Source organism: Anguilla anguilla, chromosome 14, assembly GCF_013347855.1.
Source record: "Anguilla anguilla isolate fAngAng1 chromosome 14, fAngAng1.pri, whole genome shotgun sequence".
Lineage (NCBI taxonomy): Eukaryota > Metazoa > Chordata > Actinopteri > Anguilliformes > Anguillidae > Anguilla > Anguilla anguilla.
Genome location: NC_049214.1, coordinates 12,816,059 through 12,834,896, shown reverse-complemented (window position 1 = coordinate 12,834,896; position 18,838 = coordinate 12,816,059). Strand labels below are relative to the sequence as shown.

Genomic DNA, 18,838 nt, shown 5'->3' with positions numbered 1-18,838 from the left:
GTGGCGTCATTCCCTAATCCTTTTGCATTCTCCCTCTCCCTTCAGTTGCTTGCGGTCAGCCTCCGGTCGTGCAGAATGCCCGTATCTTCGGAAACATGAGGCCTCGTTATGAGATCAACTCTCTGGTGCGTTACCACTGCAAGGACGGCTTCATCCAGAGACACGTGCCCACCATCCGCTGCCGTGGTGACGGCCAGTGGGACCAGCCCAAAATCACCTGCATTAGCCGTGAGTGTCCAGACCTTCATTCTGTTAATGTAATGTCAGCCATTTTTACTGAGTCATTAATCCAGACAAATAAGCACTTGAACAACTATTGAACATGGCACAAGCCTAGGTACCTGCTTTGGGTGAGTGTATTAGAGAACGGCATACTTAGTTCATCTACACACTAAGCTATTCAGTGGTCAATCAACATTTTACTCTAATAGAGTACAATTGATCCCCCTTAGACTCATATAAACACTGTTATATGAGTCTAAGTTATATGAGACTTAAATTAACACCAGAAATGTTACCATGAGTCACATAACTGTCCTTCACAACAGGTTGTTATGGTTTTGGGGGGCTTGAGCATTCTGCCCTATTCCTTTCCACCCCTGTTTCTCTAATTAGAGTTTGTCACATCGTTTGGATTAATAGTCCATGCGCATGCAGAATTCACTCTGCCTACAGACCCCTTCCACGCTGATTGGTTCAGAGCTTGGCAGGTGTGTTGATTGCGTTAGCTGCGGCCCCTGTCTAACGTTACTTAAGGTGTGGGTTCACAGAAAGACGGTGCTTTAGTGTCATCTACACGCAAGAGCCGGTACTGGTAACCAAACAGTGCTTTTCAGCGCTTTGTACCTATATATAAAATTCACGTCAAAGAATTATGCCCATAGGCGTTAATAATCTCTTGCGTGAAAATTGTATAAGGGAGGTATCTGGTTTAACTCACCCGTGACTTCTTTAGTCAGGATTGTCACGGGGTAGAGAGTTAGGAGGAGATCAGTTCTGCAAGTTGCGCAGTTAGTCCTCTCTCTCTGAGCTATGGAGGTTTTTGAGTGCAGTGTCCAGAAGTTGGGTCTGCATCAGCTCGCTCCGTTGAGCTATTGTTTATTTTATTTTCGTTCTGAGTTTTGGAGAACCTATCTACTCCTTCCCCTTGGTTCGGAGTCCTCCTTTTGAGGTTCCCTTATTTAGTTGGGATATTCCCGTGGAGTAGTAGTCGTTTCTGTTCGTTTATCTTTGCCCTTCCTCGATCTCGAAAGAGATTTTGTGGCGTGCTCAGCTTTTAGAGAGACGCATTAAGATCCCTGTTCGGTTGCGCTTGGTCTCCGTCCCCCAACCCTTTCACAGGTGGATTCACAATGTAGATGTAGATAGACCCTGTAAATGTGCTCATTCAAATTAAAGTATTTTCAGTGAGTGAAATAATGGGATTCCATCGTATGACATTTCTGTGTATTTTGTTTTAGCTTCCACCTACCAAAGGACATATGCACAGAAATCTCAAAACAACAACTACAACAACACCAAGAGGAGATTTGACGAGTCAGCCCGACATGTCCACCGCTGGGCCCTTAGACAAGAAAAACATGACCACTGATCCCTTCGAGTATCCCACGGCACAAGCGTGGAATATGCTTTTTTGTGACAGACAGCTGAAAAATAACAAGCAATATCAGGTGCCTTTCGAATGTTTCACAACAATTTCCGCCATTTTGTTTTTCTTAAAGAGACTTATCTAAGGACAACCAAAGGGACTCGGTCAGCTGGCCCTGAAAAATCTGTGTCTGTCTGCCATTGGTTGACTGCTGGATAATTTTTATGTACTTTTATTTTCCTCCTCTTTGTTTTTAACAGGAATTACTTATGATCTCATGTCTCCTATCTATGACTCCTATTCATGTTGGAGCTGATCATTTCAAACCTACATTGTGAAACAAAATGCCCGGACAGTTATTGAAGGGGAAAAGAGTCAAGGCAATAGCAACATACTGTATGTAAATAGGCAACAGTGCAAGGCTCAAATAATTTAAATAATCAGTACATCGCATTAAAACAATTTAAAACTGTTAAGACTTTCTCCTTCAGAGAGTCTGATTACAGCTCCATAAGGGGCTCAAACGTCCAGAGCTAGACAAGCATAGAATTTACAACAAAAACAAATAATGTGACAGCTGCAAAGCAAGGTTTTATCTAAAATATCAAATGTCAGTGTCAGATGTACAAATAAAACACAGATCATGCACAAGCTTCTGTGATGTGACATTTTAAGTTTTCAAACAAGGGTCACGCTTCCTGCAGAAATCCGCAGATTATATACTGTGTAGGGAAAACTGTGATCTGTACTGACTATGCAAAAGAGCAAGCCAAGAGGACTGCATATCTGCCCCAATCAGATTTCAAATTTCTGGCGCACAAGATATGGGAGGGGCTTTTTTGAACTGCATTATGAACCACACATACAAAATATAAGTAAATATAGGAATCTACATTTTAAATTGTTTTCTTATAGAATTTATAATAAGTTAATAATTGGGTTCATGTTTGTGTATATAACCATTTTAATATGTTTGTTTCATGTGTGGTATGATAAAAAAAAAAGCTGCCAGAAAACTTTGTTTGAATGTTAGTGCCTGACTGTTGCTTCCAGGGAACTTCCTACTATGACGTTAGCAATTAAAGTGAAACCATAGAGATTCAGCTTATTGGATATTCTACACAAGGGTAAGGGGAATTTTTTATAAAGATAATATAAATTTTTATTAACATCCACTATTTGCTTCTGAATTTTATTTTTTATTTAACCTTTATTTACCCGGGGTAGGTTCGCTGAGCACGGATGCTCTTTTGCGGGAACGCCCTGCTTCACACTCATACACATTCAGACCTGCGAGCTGCCCAGTACAACCCACAATCCTCTATTGTTGGCCACTGAGCAGCTCCACTGGAGGGAGAGGACATTTTTTTAGCCAATTGAATTAGGGGATGATTCGGTGGCAAGTTTTTGTGAGAGCCAGATCTGGGATTTTAGCCAGGACACCGGGGAACCCCCAACACATTGCGATAAGTGTCATGGGATCTTTAATGACCACAGTGAGTCAGGACCTCGGTTTATCATCTCATCCGAAAGATGGCATCTCCTACAGCACAGTGTCCCCGTCAATGCACTGGGGCATTGGGGTTTATTTGACCAGAGGGAAGATTGCCCCCTGCTGGCCCACCAACACTACTTCCAGCAGCAACTTAGTATTCCCTGGTGGTCTCCTATCCAAGTACTAACCAAGCCTACACTTGCTTAGCTTCAGCCAGTCGGCAGGAGCAGAGTGCGTGGTGGTATGGCTGCTGGTGAATTCCTTGCTATGTTAATAGAAAACTACTATTTCGCCTTCATATTTAAAAGTGACTTTGCTTTGCCAATAACCAAGGGTCTTAATGTGTGAAAGCTGCTCAGGCTGTATTTACACTTTTTATTTTATGACAATGTATTAAAACCATGATTAATAGAATGTACTATGTGGAAAAAAAAACTCAGAGAGACTTGAACAATTGCTTTTGATGAGAGCTGCAAATAATTTATTTTAACACTTTTTCACATGTCTAGGTATCTTGGAGAAGCAATCATATATATACATGGCACATTTTTGATAGAGATGCAGAAATATATTTATGCAGTACAGGTGATTGGTGAAAACACAAGGCCTCATTACAGTTTATCCTAAATGTGATTGTTCTTTAATTAGAATGATGAATCAAAATATGCCCTGCACTTTTTATTCTAAAGTGATGCCTTTCATCAGTTGTGCCAGGCTTGATGCTATGGAAGTGCTGAATAATGGTACTATTTTTACAGTAGAAAAGCATGTTGAGGATAGACTTGAACTGAGGCCAAAATGCCATTGTAATAAAGATGGTGCTGTCACATTCATTCATAAAGATGTAGATGATGTAGTCTGGGCTTAGTTTGGAAACCAAAGCCCCAAACTCACTGTGTCCATCAGTAAACCATCTGTGGCTCAACACTGAAACCTTTTTATAAACTTGTGTTGCTCAAGGGATTCAAGCCGATTCATTTGTCTCGTCCCCACCAGCAATGTCCTTAATTAAACCTGTTTGTTTGTTTCTTTTATTTTCTTCTTTTTTGTCTTGTGTTTTATCATTAAAATGCACATGTATTTGTATTTATATCATAACTTTATTGTATAATGTGAATGTCTGGGATGTTTGTGAATTATGCTTTGTAAAGACTTTTACCTTTTTGTACATGCTCTATGTCACCAAAGAAGGCCACCCATTTTAATACATTATTTTGTGTCTATTTTCTGTTTAAACTCATGGTAGGAATATCAACACACATGCCAACATTAAATTACATTACATGTATTTGGCAGACACTTTTATCCAAGGCAACATACAGTAAGTGCATACTGAAGGTAATTAGAACAACTACAAAACACAGGTCCGATAAGGTATAATACTCATTATGTAACATATGATAATACAGTTGATCTTTTATTTACAATTGGACTAGCAACCAGCTGAGCACTGCTCAGTTATTTTGATTGTTTCACATTGAAACAGGCAAAAATAAATAAATAAATAAAGAAAAAAAAAGTAAAAATTAAAAAAAAAATCAGGTTTACCCAGTCCTCAGCTGCACTAATAAAATCAACTATTATCACATGTAAGCGAAGAACATTAAATCAATACCAATTTTCCCAACATAAAGCAATTTGTAAACTCTGAAAACAGAGAGATTGCAGATTTAAAAAAAAAAAGATAAATTCACTGCAACAGTCCAATGGAAACATGTGTCCGTCTCGATATAGCATGACGCGAAGACACATTAATATCGGATACATTATTAACAGAAACCTCAGAACCAGCTTGGTGTATTGATTCTCAAATAATGCATGGATGCCTAAATTTTTGTTGTGAAGCTAAAATGCTAAGGAAACAGTTTGCCTGAAATGTGCATTATCAGCTGAAGAATTCAACCAAGAAGAACAGCACCCATAATACAACCGGATTTGTTGGGCCTGATTTTCTGCTGCCCGGCCCCAATTAATTTTTGGCCCCTGGGCCTGGACTCAATGGGTCCATTAGGTAAACCATGCTTGCACATTAGGGTTTGGCTAGTGTTACATTTAGGGTTAGGAAAATGGGAAGTAATATGGTTGAAGCAAGATTCCGGATGTGTTCAGAAGCTTTGGAAAAGGTTAAGACATGAGAGAGTCCTTCATTTTGGATTATCCAAATTTTTTTCACAAGTATAACCATACTTAATTGGATTTTTTTTTCCAATTAAGTACTTTTTTACAACAACAACAACAAAAAAAGACTTCAAACACATTACTTTGTATTGGTTTCATTTAATTGATTATATTTCAGTTGTTTTTCATCAATCTTGATGCAAGAATCTGATATTTCAAAGAACTCCTTGGACTAGAATTATATTTTTGGTTTCTAATGAAGATTAGGCTTGGGTTATTGTCAGGATTAGGATTACAATTAGGATTAGGGTTTGGATTTATGGTTAGGTTAGGAAAAAATCTTTCTGTCCCAAGTTACTCCTTGTGAGTGCCCCTTGGGGGAAAAAATGATTGTATTGGCCATTCAGTGTACTGGAGGAAGAATTTGGTCCCTCTTGTGTTGAAGTATTGTGTGTTTACTTAGACCTCCTGGGAATCTGTGTTAGTGCATGTAGATTGGGCCAATTGCTGTGTGCCATGGGAATGAAAACTATGTTCATATTTTAGCTTTTCTTTTTAAAATTGAGGTAGTCATAAAACGTACCCCCAGGTTTAACATGGTGTTATGGGCCGATGATATCATGACAGAGCATTTTCCTATCATAAACGAGAGTTACCAGCTGAATTTACCATTAGTGAGGCATCACTACCCCCTAGTGATCATTTGCATATGTGAAATCAATTCATAAAAGAACATTGCGATGCGAAAAAATCCACCTGCTCTAGTCAGCAGGTATATTTGTACGTAGCGTACGTCAGGGGTTCACATCGACTTTTTTTTACTTATCTTCTGTGAAGTAAGCAGCTTTGCTGTTGGTTTTGTTAGATATTGTCTATTTGTTAGGCAGTCAGCACGTTCTGATGTTCATCATACAATTTATTAAGAATCGTAGGAACCAGCCTGCTCAGACAGGCAGGAAACAGTTGGGGGCTTTCATTTATGACAGTTCCTTTGAGCCACTGCAGTAGTTTGTGTTTTTTGGAGACTATGCAAATGTCCCTACACAGAGATAACACAATGAGCAATAACACCCAAAAGATACAGTAGTGAATCATCGACCGCTGGAATATGCATATTGCCCTAAAGTGATCTTTTTCTCCGTTCTGAAACCTGCAGTGTTCTTTGTGTAACCACAAAGAATGCTTAAACAGTTGCTCGCATGTTCTTAAGATAATCAAATATTAATACAATCAGAGAAAACACTGATGTACACAAGGATTAAGGACAGATACAATTACACCAATTTCTGTTTTAAGTTGTTTTATTTTTTGAGTTGACTTTGGGTCAAAAGGTATTTTACATAGATACAAACAATACTTTGACAAAGTACTGTTTTATGTACACAAAACAAATTAGAAAATAAATATTTGTTTTTGTGTGTCATGGCTTTCAAGCATATTTTTTGAAATTACGTTGCCTGGGATAAGTCGACCCATTTCTGTCAGTCAACCAGTTTCTACCAGAAGAGTTGCCAGATGGGGAAAAAAAAGCAAGCACAATTAAGCTAGCATGGGCACAATCAGCAACAAGAACTCAGTATTGGCACCTTTCTTACCCAGTTTCTTGTTTCTTATTTTATAGCAAAATTATTTTCTGCTGGCTACTCCTAGTGGCTAGGGTTAAAATGTTATCAGACAGTGAATCCTGTTTCTTACCCTACACTTCCAAAAATGCGATTCAAAAAAAAAAAAAAAAAAATACAATACCTAAGTAGCCTACTTGGGAGGGAGGATTATGGAATTTTTTCATGACTAACAAATATTAAGCTGCTTTAAAAAAAAGAAAAAAAAAAAAAAGGTCTGTTTCTGTCCAGCAGTTGATTTTGGTAACTGCCCTGAGTTCAAGATATACACTGCTTAGATTGCCTTTGTATTATCAATAAAAAACTGTCACAGGAAAGCTACTCAAAGATAACCTGATACTTACATGGGAGCTACAACAGATTATTGTTATACATGTTTTTGAAATGTATATCTTTACAACGAGTATCAAACGAACCGATGAGCACCACAGTATCCCTCTGTCTTATATTTTGCACCATTAATGCCTGTTAGGACTAGAAGAGAGGGAATGGAAAATCAAGAAGAACAATACCCCCCATTCACACAGCGAGCAATTTGTTTGACCAGTTGCCAAAAGTACATTTAATTTCTATTAAGCTGAGCGACGGTCAGTGACCAGAACAACTGTGCAACTAAGAGACAAAAGTTGCCAGAGAAAAGTTGCCCGAGACTAAACAGCCAATCAGGTTCCTCGCTCCCCATTTTTCTAACCAATATGATACCAATTGTTCCACATGGCTTCACTCATTGTAATAGAACAGCTAAAAATGTAAAGGATAGGTTATGGCAAATATGTTGCCTGCCCAACCAAAATCAGTCACATTAACCCGAAAACACTTTGTTGAGTTTTACACCACTAGAGAGACGGTGAACTAGCTAGCTATGGCTAACAATCTATCTCTCTCACAAGCTAGCTAGCTAGTGAGACAGATAGAGAGATGGGGGCGACATAGCTCAGGAGGTAAGAGCGGTTGTCTGGCAGTCGAAGGGTTGCCGGTTCGTTCCCCCGCCCTGGGCGTGTCGAAGTGTCCCTAATTGCTCCCAACGAGCTGACTGGTACCTTGCATGGCAGCCTTTCACTGTTGGTGTGTGAATGGGTGAATGAGAGTCATCAATTGTAAAGCGCTTTGGATAAAATCGCTATATAAATGCAGTCTATTTACTAACGAGAGTGCAGTAACAGGTAATAATTATCAGGTGTAACTATAGCAACTTAAAGGATAGGCTATATGGTAAATATACATCTTCGATACATTGTGAAGGCCAATGTCTCTATTCATTAAAAATGTGTAGCTGCACGAGGACACAATGGGAAACTCTTGCCCCTACCTCAGCCTAGAACACTTGAGCGACCCGTCGACCAAGTTGCTCGCTGTGTGAAGGTGGGGTAAGTTCCGCCATCTGTCTACATTAGACTTGTGTAAACCAATTGTGCCAACCATAATTTAATGCAGTCAGCAGTTGCAGTGAAATTAATCATCAGCAGCACATTACTTGTTGCCAGAGACCCTGCTCAGCTCTTTAGTTCCAGTGTTTGTAATAGCCCCAAGTGCTTGACGTACATTTCAGAACTCAGGATGAGTCGACAGTATTCATTCCCATTGCAAAGCAATGATGACATATATAGGCAGTGGGAACAATATATTTGATACCGTGCTGCTAAGTTGTAGTTGATAGCTTTTGTTTTTTTCTTTTGCTGTCCTCAGTTAAATGATTGCTGGATTTGCTGCCACGCACTACCCATTCATGTACATACATTTTTTTTGTTATTAACTGTACTGGGTACACAGCTGAGCACTGCATATAACAGACAAAAGTGACAACATGGAAGAAAATGTAATCTTAAGAAATATATATATTACAATAAAAGAGAACACTGGAACAAAGGAATACATGCCTCTTTGTCTGAAAAAAGTACAGGATAATAGACAAATGCAAATCCTATATATCTATGGCTTTTCTGTTTTATTCATATTGTATGTAGTAATATGATAATGATATAAATATACCAGTTTGGTCCACAGACATAACAATTTACTTGAAAACAAAATACACAAAAGTTTGACCATAGTACATCACACATAATAGCACCCCAAAGAGATGTTACATATAAGACAACAAAGGTGCTTATTACTTATTGTGCTAATTTGTACATAAAGTCCAAGGTCTCTGAACATAAAAAAAACTTCAATACCGATCCGTCTTCTGCCCATTTAGAATTTTGCACATGTACTAAAATGCCAAATTTATTGAAAACCAACAACACTAAGTGCCCAAGCATATCAGTTCCCACTTTGAGAAGCTTTACTGTTTTTGTTTTATTTTTTGTCCAGTCCAAACAAATTCCCCAAGCTAATATATGCCCGATTTCATAGAATTACATAGATTCTGGGAGGATACCGGGTTGATGTGACTCCATGCTTTTATCTGCCCTGTACCCTCTTCCCCACCCAACCGGCCCCACTCCCACTCTCTCCCACCCCAATTTCCTCTATACTATTTTATATAGACCTTCTGATAAAATTACATTAATTTAAAATATCTGAGAATGATTAACAATGAAATAACAGTTTGTTTCAGTTTCTGTTTCAGTTTACAAAAATGTTGTGTACATTACTGTATGAAAATGATCGATTATCCATTCACCTTCTTACTATGGTATTAGAAAACAAAAGGGATGTTATCACAGTTTGAATGCGTTCATACTAGTTTAAGTCTAGCTTCCACTTGTGTTTCGTTCTGCCGTTTTTTTTTTTTTTGTTTTGCTTTGTTTTGTTTTGTTTTGCTCAGGTGTTGCATTATTTGTAGGCCTTGAAGCAGTAGGCACCATAGAGCTTGTGCTTCTTGTCGGGGAAGCCTCCGAACCGTACGGCCGCCTCCGTGGGGCTGCAGCGCCTCCTTGGGCGGGTGATGGGGTAGCGCACGCTGCCATCGGCCAGCCAGCCTGAGTCGCAGCGGTCGTAGCCTAGCAGCTTCCAGGCCGCAAACATCTGTCCCACCTTGGCGATCTGAGCGCCGTCCTTCCGACACGCTTGCACGGCCTCATCATATGTCAGCTTGGTTGGGTGTATCAAGTAATAGAATCGTCCTGGAGAAAATGACAAAAGATTACCAAAAAAATAAATAAACAAATAAAAAACCACTTGCATGCAGAGCCCCACATTCTAACATCATAACATACCACCTCCTCAACTTTCTGCCACGGCAACCCCACTTTTAGATAACAGGGACTCATGATGTTCTATGATGAGTACATTTGTTAATCTGTAGTTATTACACATTGCGCAATACTTGATTCTGATGGTAACAAATGATAACGGTGAATGATAAAGGTCAAGCTTTCACATACAATTAATAACTTAATCTGCATCAAAGTGCAGAACCTTGTTGTCAATCTTGACGTCATTTCAACATGCCAATTTTCTAGCCCCCTGACACCCCCCCCCCCCCCCCCCCCCGCCCCCCCCCACTTCGAAACTTGTTCCAGCACCACTGTCTTAAACCAAGTTGTAGAAGAACCATACTGAAGTTACAGTATATGAAGCCTGGGCCAGAGGCTGAAGTGGATATCTCTGAATGGGGAACAGAAGAAATATATCCCTTCCTAACCAGGTAAAGCACTGTAAATTAATTCCTGCTCTCAGTTTATCTTCTATTTCATAGAAAAAGTAAGGATTCTTGTGGTTGAGGCTCACCTCTGTAGTTGGACGTAAAGCAGAACACGTCATAGCGGTTCTTCTCCTTGTCGCGTATACCGTAGTTCCTGACACCGGGCACGGTGTCCTTGCCCCCACAGGGCTCCCGGGGTGTGGTTATGGGGTACTGCACGGACCCGTCACTCAGCCAGCCTGCATTGCACCAGTCCAGCCCCCCTCTCCAGGCGTCGTATAGCTGGTCGAAGGAGGCTATGACCGCGTCCTGGTCCTGGCAAGCCTTCTCCGCGTCGTGGAAGTTCAGGTTGTAGCGTCCCAGCCGTGGGAAATAGGGGAACACAATCCCTGCCAAATTACATGCAGGTGTGGATGAATGTTCCCCCATGTTTGAGGATATACCATACATTAAATATCTCTAATTATACTGCAAATATTATATCTATTATATTACATTGCATACATTTTATGTAGCAGATGCTTTCATCCAAAGCGATGTACAATAAGTGCATACCGAAAGTAGTTGGAACAACTAGAGAACACAGGTCCAGTAAGGTACAATTCTCCTTAAGTATCAGTTATTCATATGAACATCAAGTCAAGTTCAGTGAATAAACATGGGCTAGGTCAGGAAAGTTATGGCAATCAAACTAGAAGTGAGGCATGATAAAGGCACGATAAAGAGCTACAACATCAAGCTATATTAATATACTGACTGACCAGCAGATTCATGACATTTGGAATATAAACATGTGAGTAGGCATGTATCTTAAAATATAAAAATATATTTTATGTTGCAATATTTGCAACATATATTTTCACACATTCTTTAAAATGTTTTTGGGAATGCTACCAATTATTTCAATGTACATTCTTATATTGCAGTCCATTTGGTTTCCACAAGAGCTATGTTAGATCTGATTATCTACATTTGCAAGAGTGAAATGAACAGTTGTTCAATGTTTCTTTATTTTGGAGAAAATGGGAAACCTTTGATTTTGTATTTTAGGGGATGATGCTGGAGTGGAGCCAGAGGCACAGGGGTAGCAACCTCCAGTTATTTTAGTGTGACACTTCTTCCCAGCAGCCAATGCAGGAAGGTCCACTAAATATAGCACCCACGAGATCCTACAGTACAAGAACAGGCTGTTAAAAATGATTTACAAGGTAAACAAGAATCATGTTTTCCTGTGATGAAGACTGCTTCTTTTGGACCAGGCCATTTGGCTGTGCCGGTAATCCGTTACCGAGTAACCACAGCAACATGCCCTTATGACGGTAAAAACCAATTAACAATCAGTTTTAAAAAAAAGGTCATTCATTTATTTATTTTGCGCATACCATAGCAAGACATTAGCATAGCTACAATTCCCACTGGGCACATAAGAACATTTAAATATTTTGGGTGGTAGCCTAAATTAATAGCACCTTTATTGTAACTAAAGTAGTGTGCACTGTGCCCACCAGAAAAAAAAGACTAATGTGAAGACTTGGATTCATTAAAAATCACTCCCTAACATTAACTCACAATTAAATCCAACTGTTGAGTTCGTTTTATTCACGGAGATGGTTGACAATTTCAGCACATAAAAATTAACAAACGTAAAAAGTTGATTGACTTGATTTATCTAAGTGGGCAATTGGTTGACATATCATGTCTGAATCCAGTCCCAGATCTCAAAAAGAATGTTTAAACTCTTCTGAGGCCAGTATGCACTGACAGTGTTAAAACTGCATGATATGTGAAAATGAATTAATTCTATTTAAGGCTCATCCTCCCACTGGCCCATAACTGCAAATTACAGTGTGATTAAACCTGATCCCCAGTCAAAGCTGGTTGGGCCAAGCTTTTTTTTGTCCTGCCCAATTTGAAATTGTCACCTGAGTCTCTTGAGTATCACTTGTAAAGAGGTAGAAAGTAAAAAAGAGATGTCAACGCCAACTCTTTTATAAAGAGATCTCTGTAAAAATCCTCTGTGGATTTGGTTTGCCTTTTGGCTGCAGTGCCTTTTGGCTTCAGTGGGAGTTACTCTAGCAGCTTACAGTAGATGCCCAGGCTCAACAAAGTGCTTGTTTTGGAAAACACAATCTCTCTGAGTGAGCAAAGGGTTTTTTTTTTGTTTTGTGCCTTGATGTCCACCATACAGGCTTCTCCCTCCGCTGGTGCCCCACTGAACGCAGAGACCATTAAAGCAGCAAAGGACTCCAGCATTGGCTTCAGCCTGATCACAGTGTAGGTGTTACTGCATGTCTCTGGATGATTGCAATTCCAGGACAGTGTTTGTGCTGAGGCTAGTGGGAGTCTGTCAGGGAATTTGAGAGAGAATATATTTCATTTTTCTATACTATTTACTGAATACGTTGCTGCTGATGTATGGTGAGTTTCTGAAGGCTAATTACTGTGGGTGCTCTGGGGTTGTCCCTCTGAGAGGATTCAGTTCAGAAAGTGCAATATCATGTGTAAACTGGATCGATTGGAGACCCCCCCCTCCCCCCCCCCCCCCATCTTAGTCAGTGATAGCGCATGCAAAAAACCACCATCATGTCCTTCACAGTAGCATTTTTTTAATCCGAAGTTATGATTAGAAATACTTTTTCTTCACAACTATGTGTGTGGTGAGAGACAGAGAAAGAGTGCAGATGATTTTAATGCTGCATTGTGGTTGCTGTTCTCCCTGAAACACCCTGATAGCACAACCGAACGCCTAGTTTTTTTTAAACATCAGTACTGTATAACAAAATACTAAATGGTAAAAACCACCTGACTTGAACATGTCAAGTATACTAGGATACCACTGAGTCACCATGTCATTATATTATTTAATTGTGCATTTAATTAATCTATAATTCTGTATGTACACACGCACAGCCATGAACAGCAGCACATTAATAGTGTTCAGCTATTTCAAATATCTCCTGCTGTGACACAAGTAATTGGCACTAGTACACTTGGTAATATTACTAGTGTTATTATTGTTACTGTACAATATTAAGCAGCATATATGATTGTGTTACACTGTGTAGGGCAGTTCACAGAAGTCTGCTTCTTATCAGACCCCAAAGGAAAACAGTCTGTTTACTGTGGTGACAGGGAGTTAGCAGGAAAAGTGGAAACATGGAATGGTTCGAGAAACCTCGTCAACACGGTCTCCTATGCATTGCATACATATAGCCACTGAACTACACACACAATTTGCACCATTGTATATTGCCATTATTAACACACTGTACAATAAATTGCATTTACTTTAACCTGGCATTTCTCCAACTCTTACCACTGCACACCTTGCAGTTTTATGGTCCCAACATGCACATAGAACTCATGATATCTGCACCCCGTAGTCACTCGCCTATACATTAGTGTCATAGCAGGATATACAATTGTAGTCTACACAAGCCAGAGGCACGTCCGCGTCTACCAAGATAGATAGCAATCTGTATAGAGCCACATGACTGGCAGAAAACAGTCTCCTCTGTCTATGCATAACTGTTAGCACAGAGGAAAGGTTAAAACACTATTTTGGTGTCATATAATCGAGATGCCGTTAAATTAATCCTGTTCCAGTAGCACCAGGAAAGATTAAACATATTCCTTCGCCACTCAGATTCTTCCTCTTTGGTGTCAGAGGGGTTTCTTACAGTTGGTGACCATGACATGATAAGTTCTGGTTTATTTCACTTGGTGACCTTGATGCGTTTTTTGGTGTGTCTGAAGGGTTTCTTACAACAGCACGTCATTTAACCTTGAACAACACCTTAATATTGTACATTGATCAAATTCATGCTCAATCCAATATATTGTCAACTGCCGATGTTTTTTTAAATATATATATTTTTAAAGGTATGTACATACAAATGTTCTTGATAGAATATATGTATGCCAATAAGTGAGAGCATCAGTCATTGGAAAACCCTGCAAAACCAAAGCGGAAACCTGTGTTCCTCATTTTAACCACCCTCTCCCCTGAGCGATGTATGGTTGCTTCAAGTTGAATAACATTATTTTTAATGCTTTCCATGTTTTGTGCTTGTCATGCAAAATTGTTATCAGTGAAATGTAAATTTTCCCTCTGAGGGACAAAGGAGTTTTCATTTATTCATGAAGTTGTTCAGCTATGGTTCACTGCCAGCTTTCGAGAATGTGGTCAACATAACGTCCTCAATTCCAGTAATGTATGCAAGGATATTTGGTGCCCAACACCAGGATATGAGAAACACCTTCTAATACAGGTGAGTGAGCAGAGGCAGGTCTAAAATGACAGTGGGATGCTGGGAAATTACCTTGTAGATCCAGGGCCACTACCCCAGTGCCATCCTCCAGCCCATCGATGATCTCGCACTTGTACTTGCCGTAGTCTTCCAGTGTGAGCTCGGTGATAACCAGGGACGCATCATTCTCACCGGACCCTTGGAGGAAGACCCTTCCGTGGAACCTGCCATAGCTTTTCTTGTGGAAGCCCATGGCCACAAACACGTCATCCTCCTTCAGGTAGTCAGAGGTCAACTTGGTCCACTTGATTCTCAGTTTGGGGTTGGGGGGTGCCGTGTCCTCACGGATGAACTTGCAGGGCAGGGTGGCATTACCTCCACGGCGAGACACCACTTTGGCCTGCTCTGTCATCACTGAGAGGCGGGGGCCATTTTCTGAAATTTAAAAAACCCACAGAGGGAAGGTTATGTACTGTAGACATGCCAATGTATGATATTGAAAATTAAGATTGGCATAATCATATTACTGGTTCAGCAAACAGTACAATTAGTAAAATGTTGAGTATTCATTCAATCTGAACGAGTTCATATTAGGCCAATAGGGAGAGCGAAATGTATTCCCTCAGAGTTGATTAAGCACCAAACCATTTGACTGTGCGTTCTCCAGGGCAACATACTTAACTTAATTTTAATGTATTGTCCAAAAGGAGGACATTCACTAGAGGGTGGTTATATGGAGATCATGGTTATATTACATTATTTGCTTGGCAGATGCTGTCTTCCACTGCAGCTGGCTTGGCTTACAGTTTTTAAAAACATGCCTGTTAGGCAGGGTGATGTAGCTAGGAAGAAAATTATAGTTGGACATTATACCTTGCCAAGAGGCACAGTCTTTTGGAAATGCAGTAATTTCATTGCATTGTAGAGAGAATAAAACAAGGGTTCAATTTTCATGCCCAGCAAGTAAGCACTTTACCTCCTTAAAAACCCACTTTTTATTTATTTATTTATTTATTTTTATGGAAGCCGTTTTTGTGGAAGGTTAAAGACTTATGGGTAAAGAAGGAAAGTCCAATTTGGGAATCACACTTGCAACCTTTTGGTCATAAGCCCATCTTCTGGACCACTTCAGCAGGCACCATCTTAGGAGCTGGAGCTTAAAGGTTCTGAATCCTCAATCATGTGAAATGCCATGTATTCAACTCCTAATCCCAAAGTGAGACCCGAGGAGCCTTTCTTTAACTATGGGCCTTTTTTCTTTTCTACCCGTTTGCTATCAAACTTGGCATCAGCTGACACTTCACTTCAGTTAAAACATTCCGTGGTTGTCTTCTCTTAACGTTCTCCTCACAAGAGAAAATTGGAAGGAGCACAATTTTGGTAAGATTTCCATGAGATGGAGCGCTTATTACTCGATCAAGCAAATTTGCAAAGAACATTTTGTTCGGCTGGCAGCCTCAGCATGAAACGACTAACACTGACCATGTGTCGCGTTTCTCTAAACAGAAAACAAAAGCTTTCATTCTCATGGTTAGGCTATTCAACATTAATAAAACATGAACAGCACATAAACATGATTATGTTTGTTGCATATGCAGTTGATTATAGAAATGTCGCTCTGCTGAATAAAAATAGCTACAAAGACCAAGCTGACCAAAGGACTTCAGTACCTACTATAACAGGCGGCTATGGCGGCTAACCTTGAATGCAACTCAAAATCAAAAGTTTTCACGTATGTACCAATTATGAGATGGTTGTTCCTTATACAGTATATTAAACTCCGGAAGGAAACAATGTTGTGATAGAGGGATCAATGTGTTGGTTATATCTAGATTATGAGTTAGACCTCTCCAGTAAGGAAAAGGAGGCTAGATATTTGACCATGAATATCAAAGAAATGTGGAAGACAGCAATAAGGGCATCAAAGAAACATATTTACTGACAATAGCACATTAAACATCATATTGAGAGTTCCTTCCACAACCTGATACATCCACTGGTCAGTTATAAGATAAATTGTGTGTAAAAATTTCACGATCATGTAATTTGAAACACTACTGTATCAATAACCTGTGTGTCTCAAATGCTAAGAAAAAAGAAATAAATCAATAGATAATTATGCAAGAGCACAAGTGCCAGCATAGTTTACTAATTTACCTCCTGCTAATAATTAAAACACTAGTCATTTATGCTGCATTCACCAATATTTTAGTACCTGCAAGAGTTCATAAATCTAACATAAACATTTTTTAAAGTTATCATATTTGAGCAGTACTGATTTATTTTAGTAGGATAGTAGACCTCTTTAAGAAAGACACAACTGAAATGCCATGGAACTGTGCTCACTTTAATGTGTCTTTATCACTGTTTGAGATTTCCCATTGCACTGCACATGGTACACATGGTACACAAAGAACAGCATTATTGAGTGATGTTAAAAATGTATTGAATCACTGCTTGTATTACACTTTGTATACACTTTGTTGTACGTTGCTCTGGATAAGAGCGTCTGCCAAATGCCTGTAATGTAATGTAATGTAATGCTTGGAATTTACTTAAATAATGCATTTTCACATGGCCACCCTTTTAACCCCTTAGTGCACATGCCAAATCTGGCCAATTCTTGCCCATTTAGGGGGTACCCTATTCAAAGCGTTATAACTCCAGATGTAAACACCACAGAGACTTGAAAAATGGCTTAAATGAAGCAAGACATTTGTACCATTTACAATACTAACAATACTCACTTAGATTCGTTTATATATATAATTTTGGAAGAAATAAAGTGCCAAATACAATTGTCTAGGCAAAAAAATCAAAAATGAATTTACTCTTATTTAGTTTGCAATGAAATACTGAGAGATTGCATATATACAGCAGGTTAAACTGCACATGTCTTGGATCAAAAACCTCTTGACCACAAGTTCATAAAATCTAAGGGTGGATATGTAGAACTACTATAGATCTATGAAGCAAAAACTAAGCAGTGTACCCAGTGTCTCCAAATCTATCCAAAATGTTTAAATTATGCATTGCTGTAAATCACAACATATTCACGTATTTCACTACAAATCAACTGTTTTGACTCAAGAAACTCACTGTGCACCATTTTCAAGTGGGAATTACAAGCTTTCCATCAGTACTGTGGTCTAAAATATCTAGGGGTCCAGAAACATATCCAAAATCTCTCTAAAATTGAATAAAATGCGTTTTGTCCATTATAAAGCATATAAATGAGCCCCTTAAGAAGATTTAAGATGAAACATTGATATCAGATTAAAGAATAATGCAAGAATATTGTCACACAATGCGGCACAGTACCTAAAAGCTAGGTCTATCAGCAAACATATGGCTTAGCTATGTTCAGAAGTCCTCAATAATAATAGTATTTTCCAATAAATTACGAAACAGCATTTTGTCAGGTACAGTGTCTTTTACTGCTACCACAGAGTGAATGCGTATGTGAATGCCATGATGAGAACATTTTCGGTTATGCTGACCTATAAAACGCTATTCCAAAAGCAAAATTAGATATGTTATACATTGTTAGAAAGCTTATACTCTCACCTACTGAATAAATAAATTGTCAATCAAGCCAGACTGTACTAAAAAGGGCGACAACGCCGTAAACAACACGTGTGGTATTACACACAGCTATTTTTGAAGGTACCCAGGCATCACAAATGCGCGTATATTTCATAAACGGATTGTCCAAGACAATATATGACCACTCAGTCTCAAAAGGGACATCTCTACGCATAAAACCGACGCTAAGGTTGTATATCTATTCAATATTTAGTCCCAGATATTGACTGTAGAATGACATGGTATCGTTTTTGAAAACTTTTTCTTTCTCATTTCATTATTCATTGAGCAGCGTTTTCACTGCTGTATTGTCATATCTTAGGGCTATTGTCGGGTTTATCTTGTTGCCATGATGAAATACGATTTTTGAGTGGTGAAAGAATATTTTTATGAATGCCCAAACAGACAATATTGTCCATTATGTCATGGGTGGGGGGTGTAGTTGCAAATGAGACTGCAGGGAGGGGGTGCGTGTTAAATGAACGACCAGAGCGACAATGGTGGCGCTGCGAAACTCCGTATTCGGCATAGTTGTCGTGTACCATCTACTAATGAAACTAAAACAAAGCGTTTCTGTTTTTAACTCATACT

At 39.2% G+C, this 18,838-nt stretch overlaps 2 protein-coding genes across 8 annotated transcripts in view; one reads left to right on the top strand and one right to left on the bottom strand.

The window, feature by feature from the left end:
* Positions 1–2,764, top strand: part of vcanb (versican b) — a 41,933-nt gene extending 39,169 nt beyond the window's left edge. For all 4 annotated transcript variants that reach the window (XM_035390775.1, XM_035390772.1, XM_035390771.1 and 1 more), the window contains 2 exons: positions 46–228; positions 1,461–2,764. In XM_035390775.1, the coding sequence (XP_035246666.1) occupies positions 46–228; positions 1,461–1,591 (314 nt within the window). In that variant the 3' untranslated portion in view covers positions 1,592–2,764. The remainder of the gene's footprint in view (positions 1–45; positions 229–1,460) is intronic.
* Positions 2,765–9,548: 6,784 nt separating this feature from the next.
* Positions 9,549–18,838, bottom strand: part of hapln1b (hyaluronan and proteoglycan link protein 1b) — a 28,459-nt gene continuing 19,169 nt past the window's right edge. For all 4 annotated transcript variants that reach the window (XM_035390090.1, XM_035390092.1, XM_035390089.1 and 1 more), the window contains exons 3-5: positions 14,735–15,097; positions 10,499–10,801; positions 9,549–9,891 (exon numbers count right to left, since the gene is read on the bottom strand). In XM_035390090.1, coding sequence (XP_035245981.1) covers positions 9,602–9,891; positions 10,499–10,801; positions 14,735–15,097 — 956 coding nt within the window. In that variant the 3' untranslated portion in view covers positions 9,549–9,601. The remainder of the gene's footprint in view (positions 9,892–10,498; positions 10,802–14,734; positions 15,098–18,838) is intronic.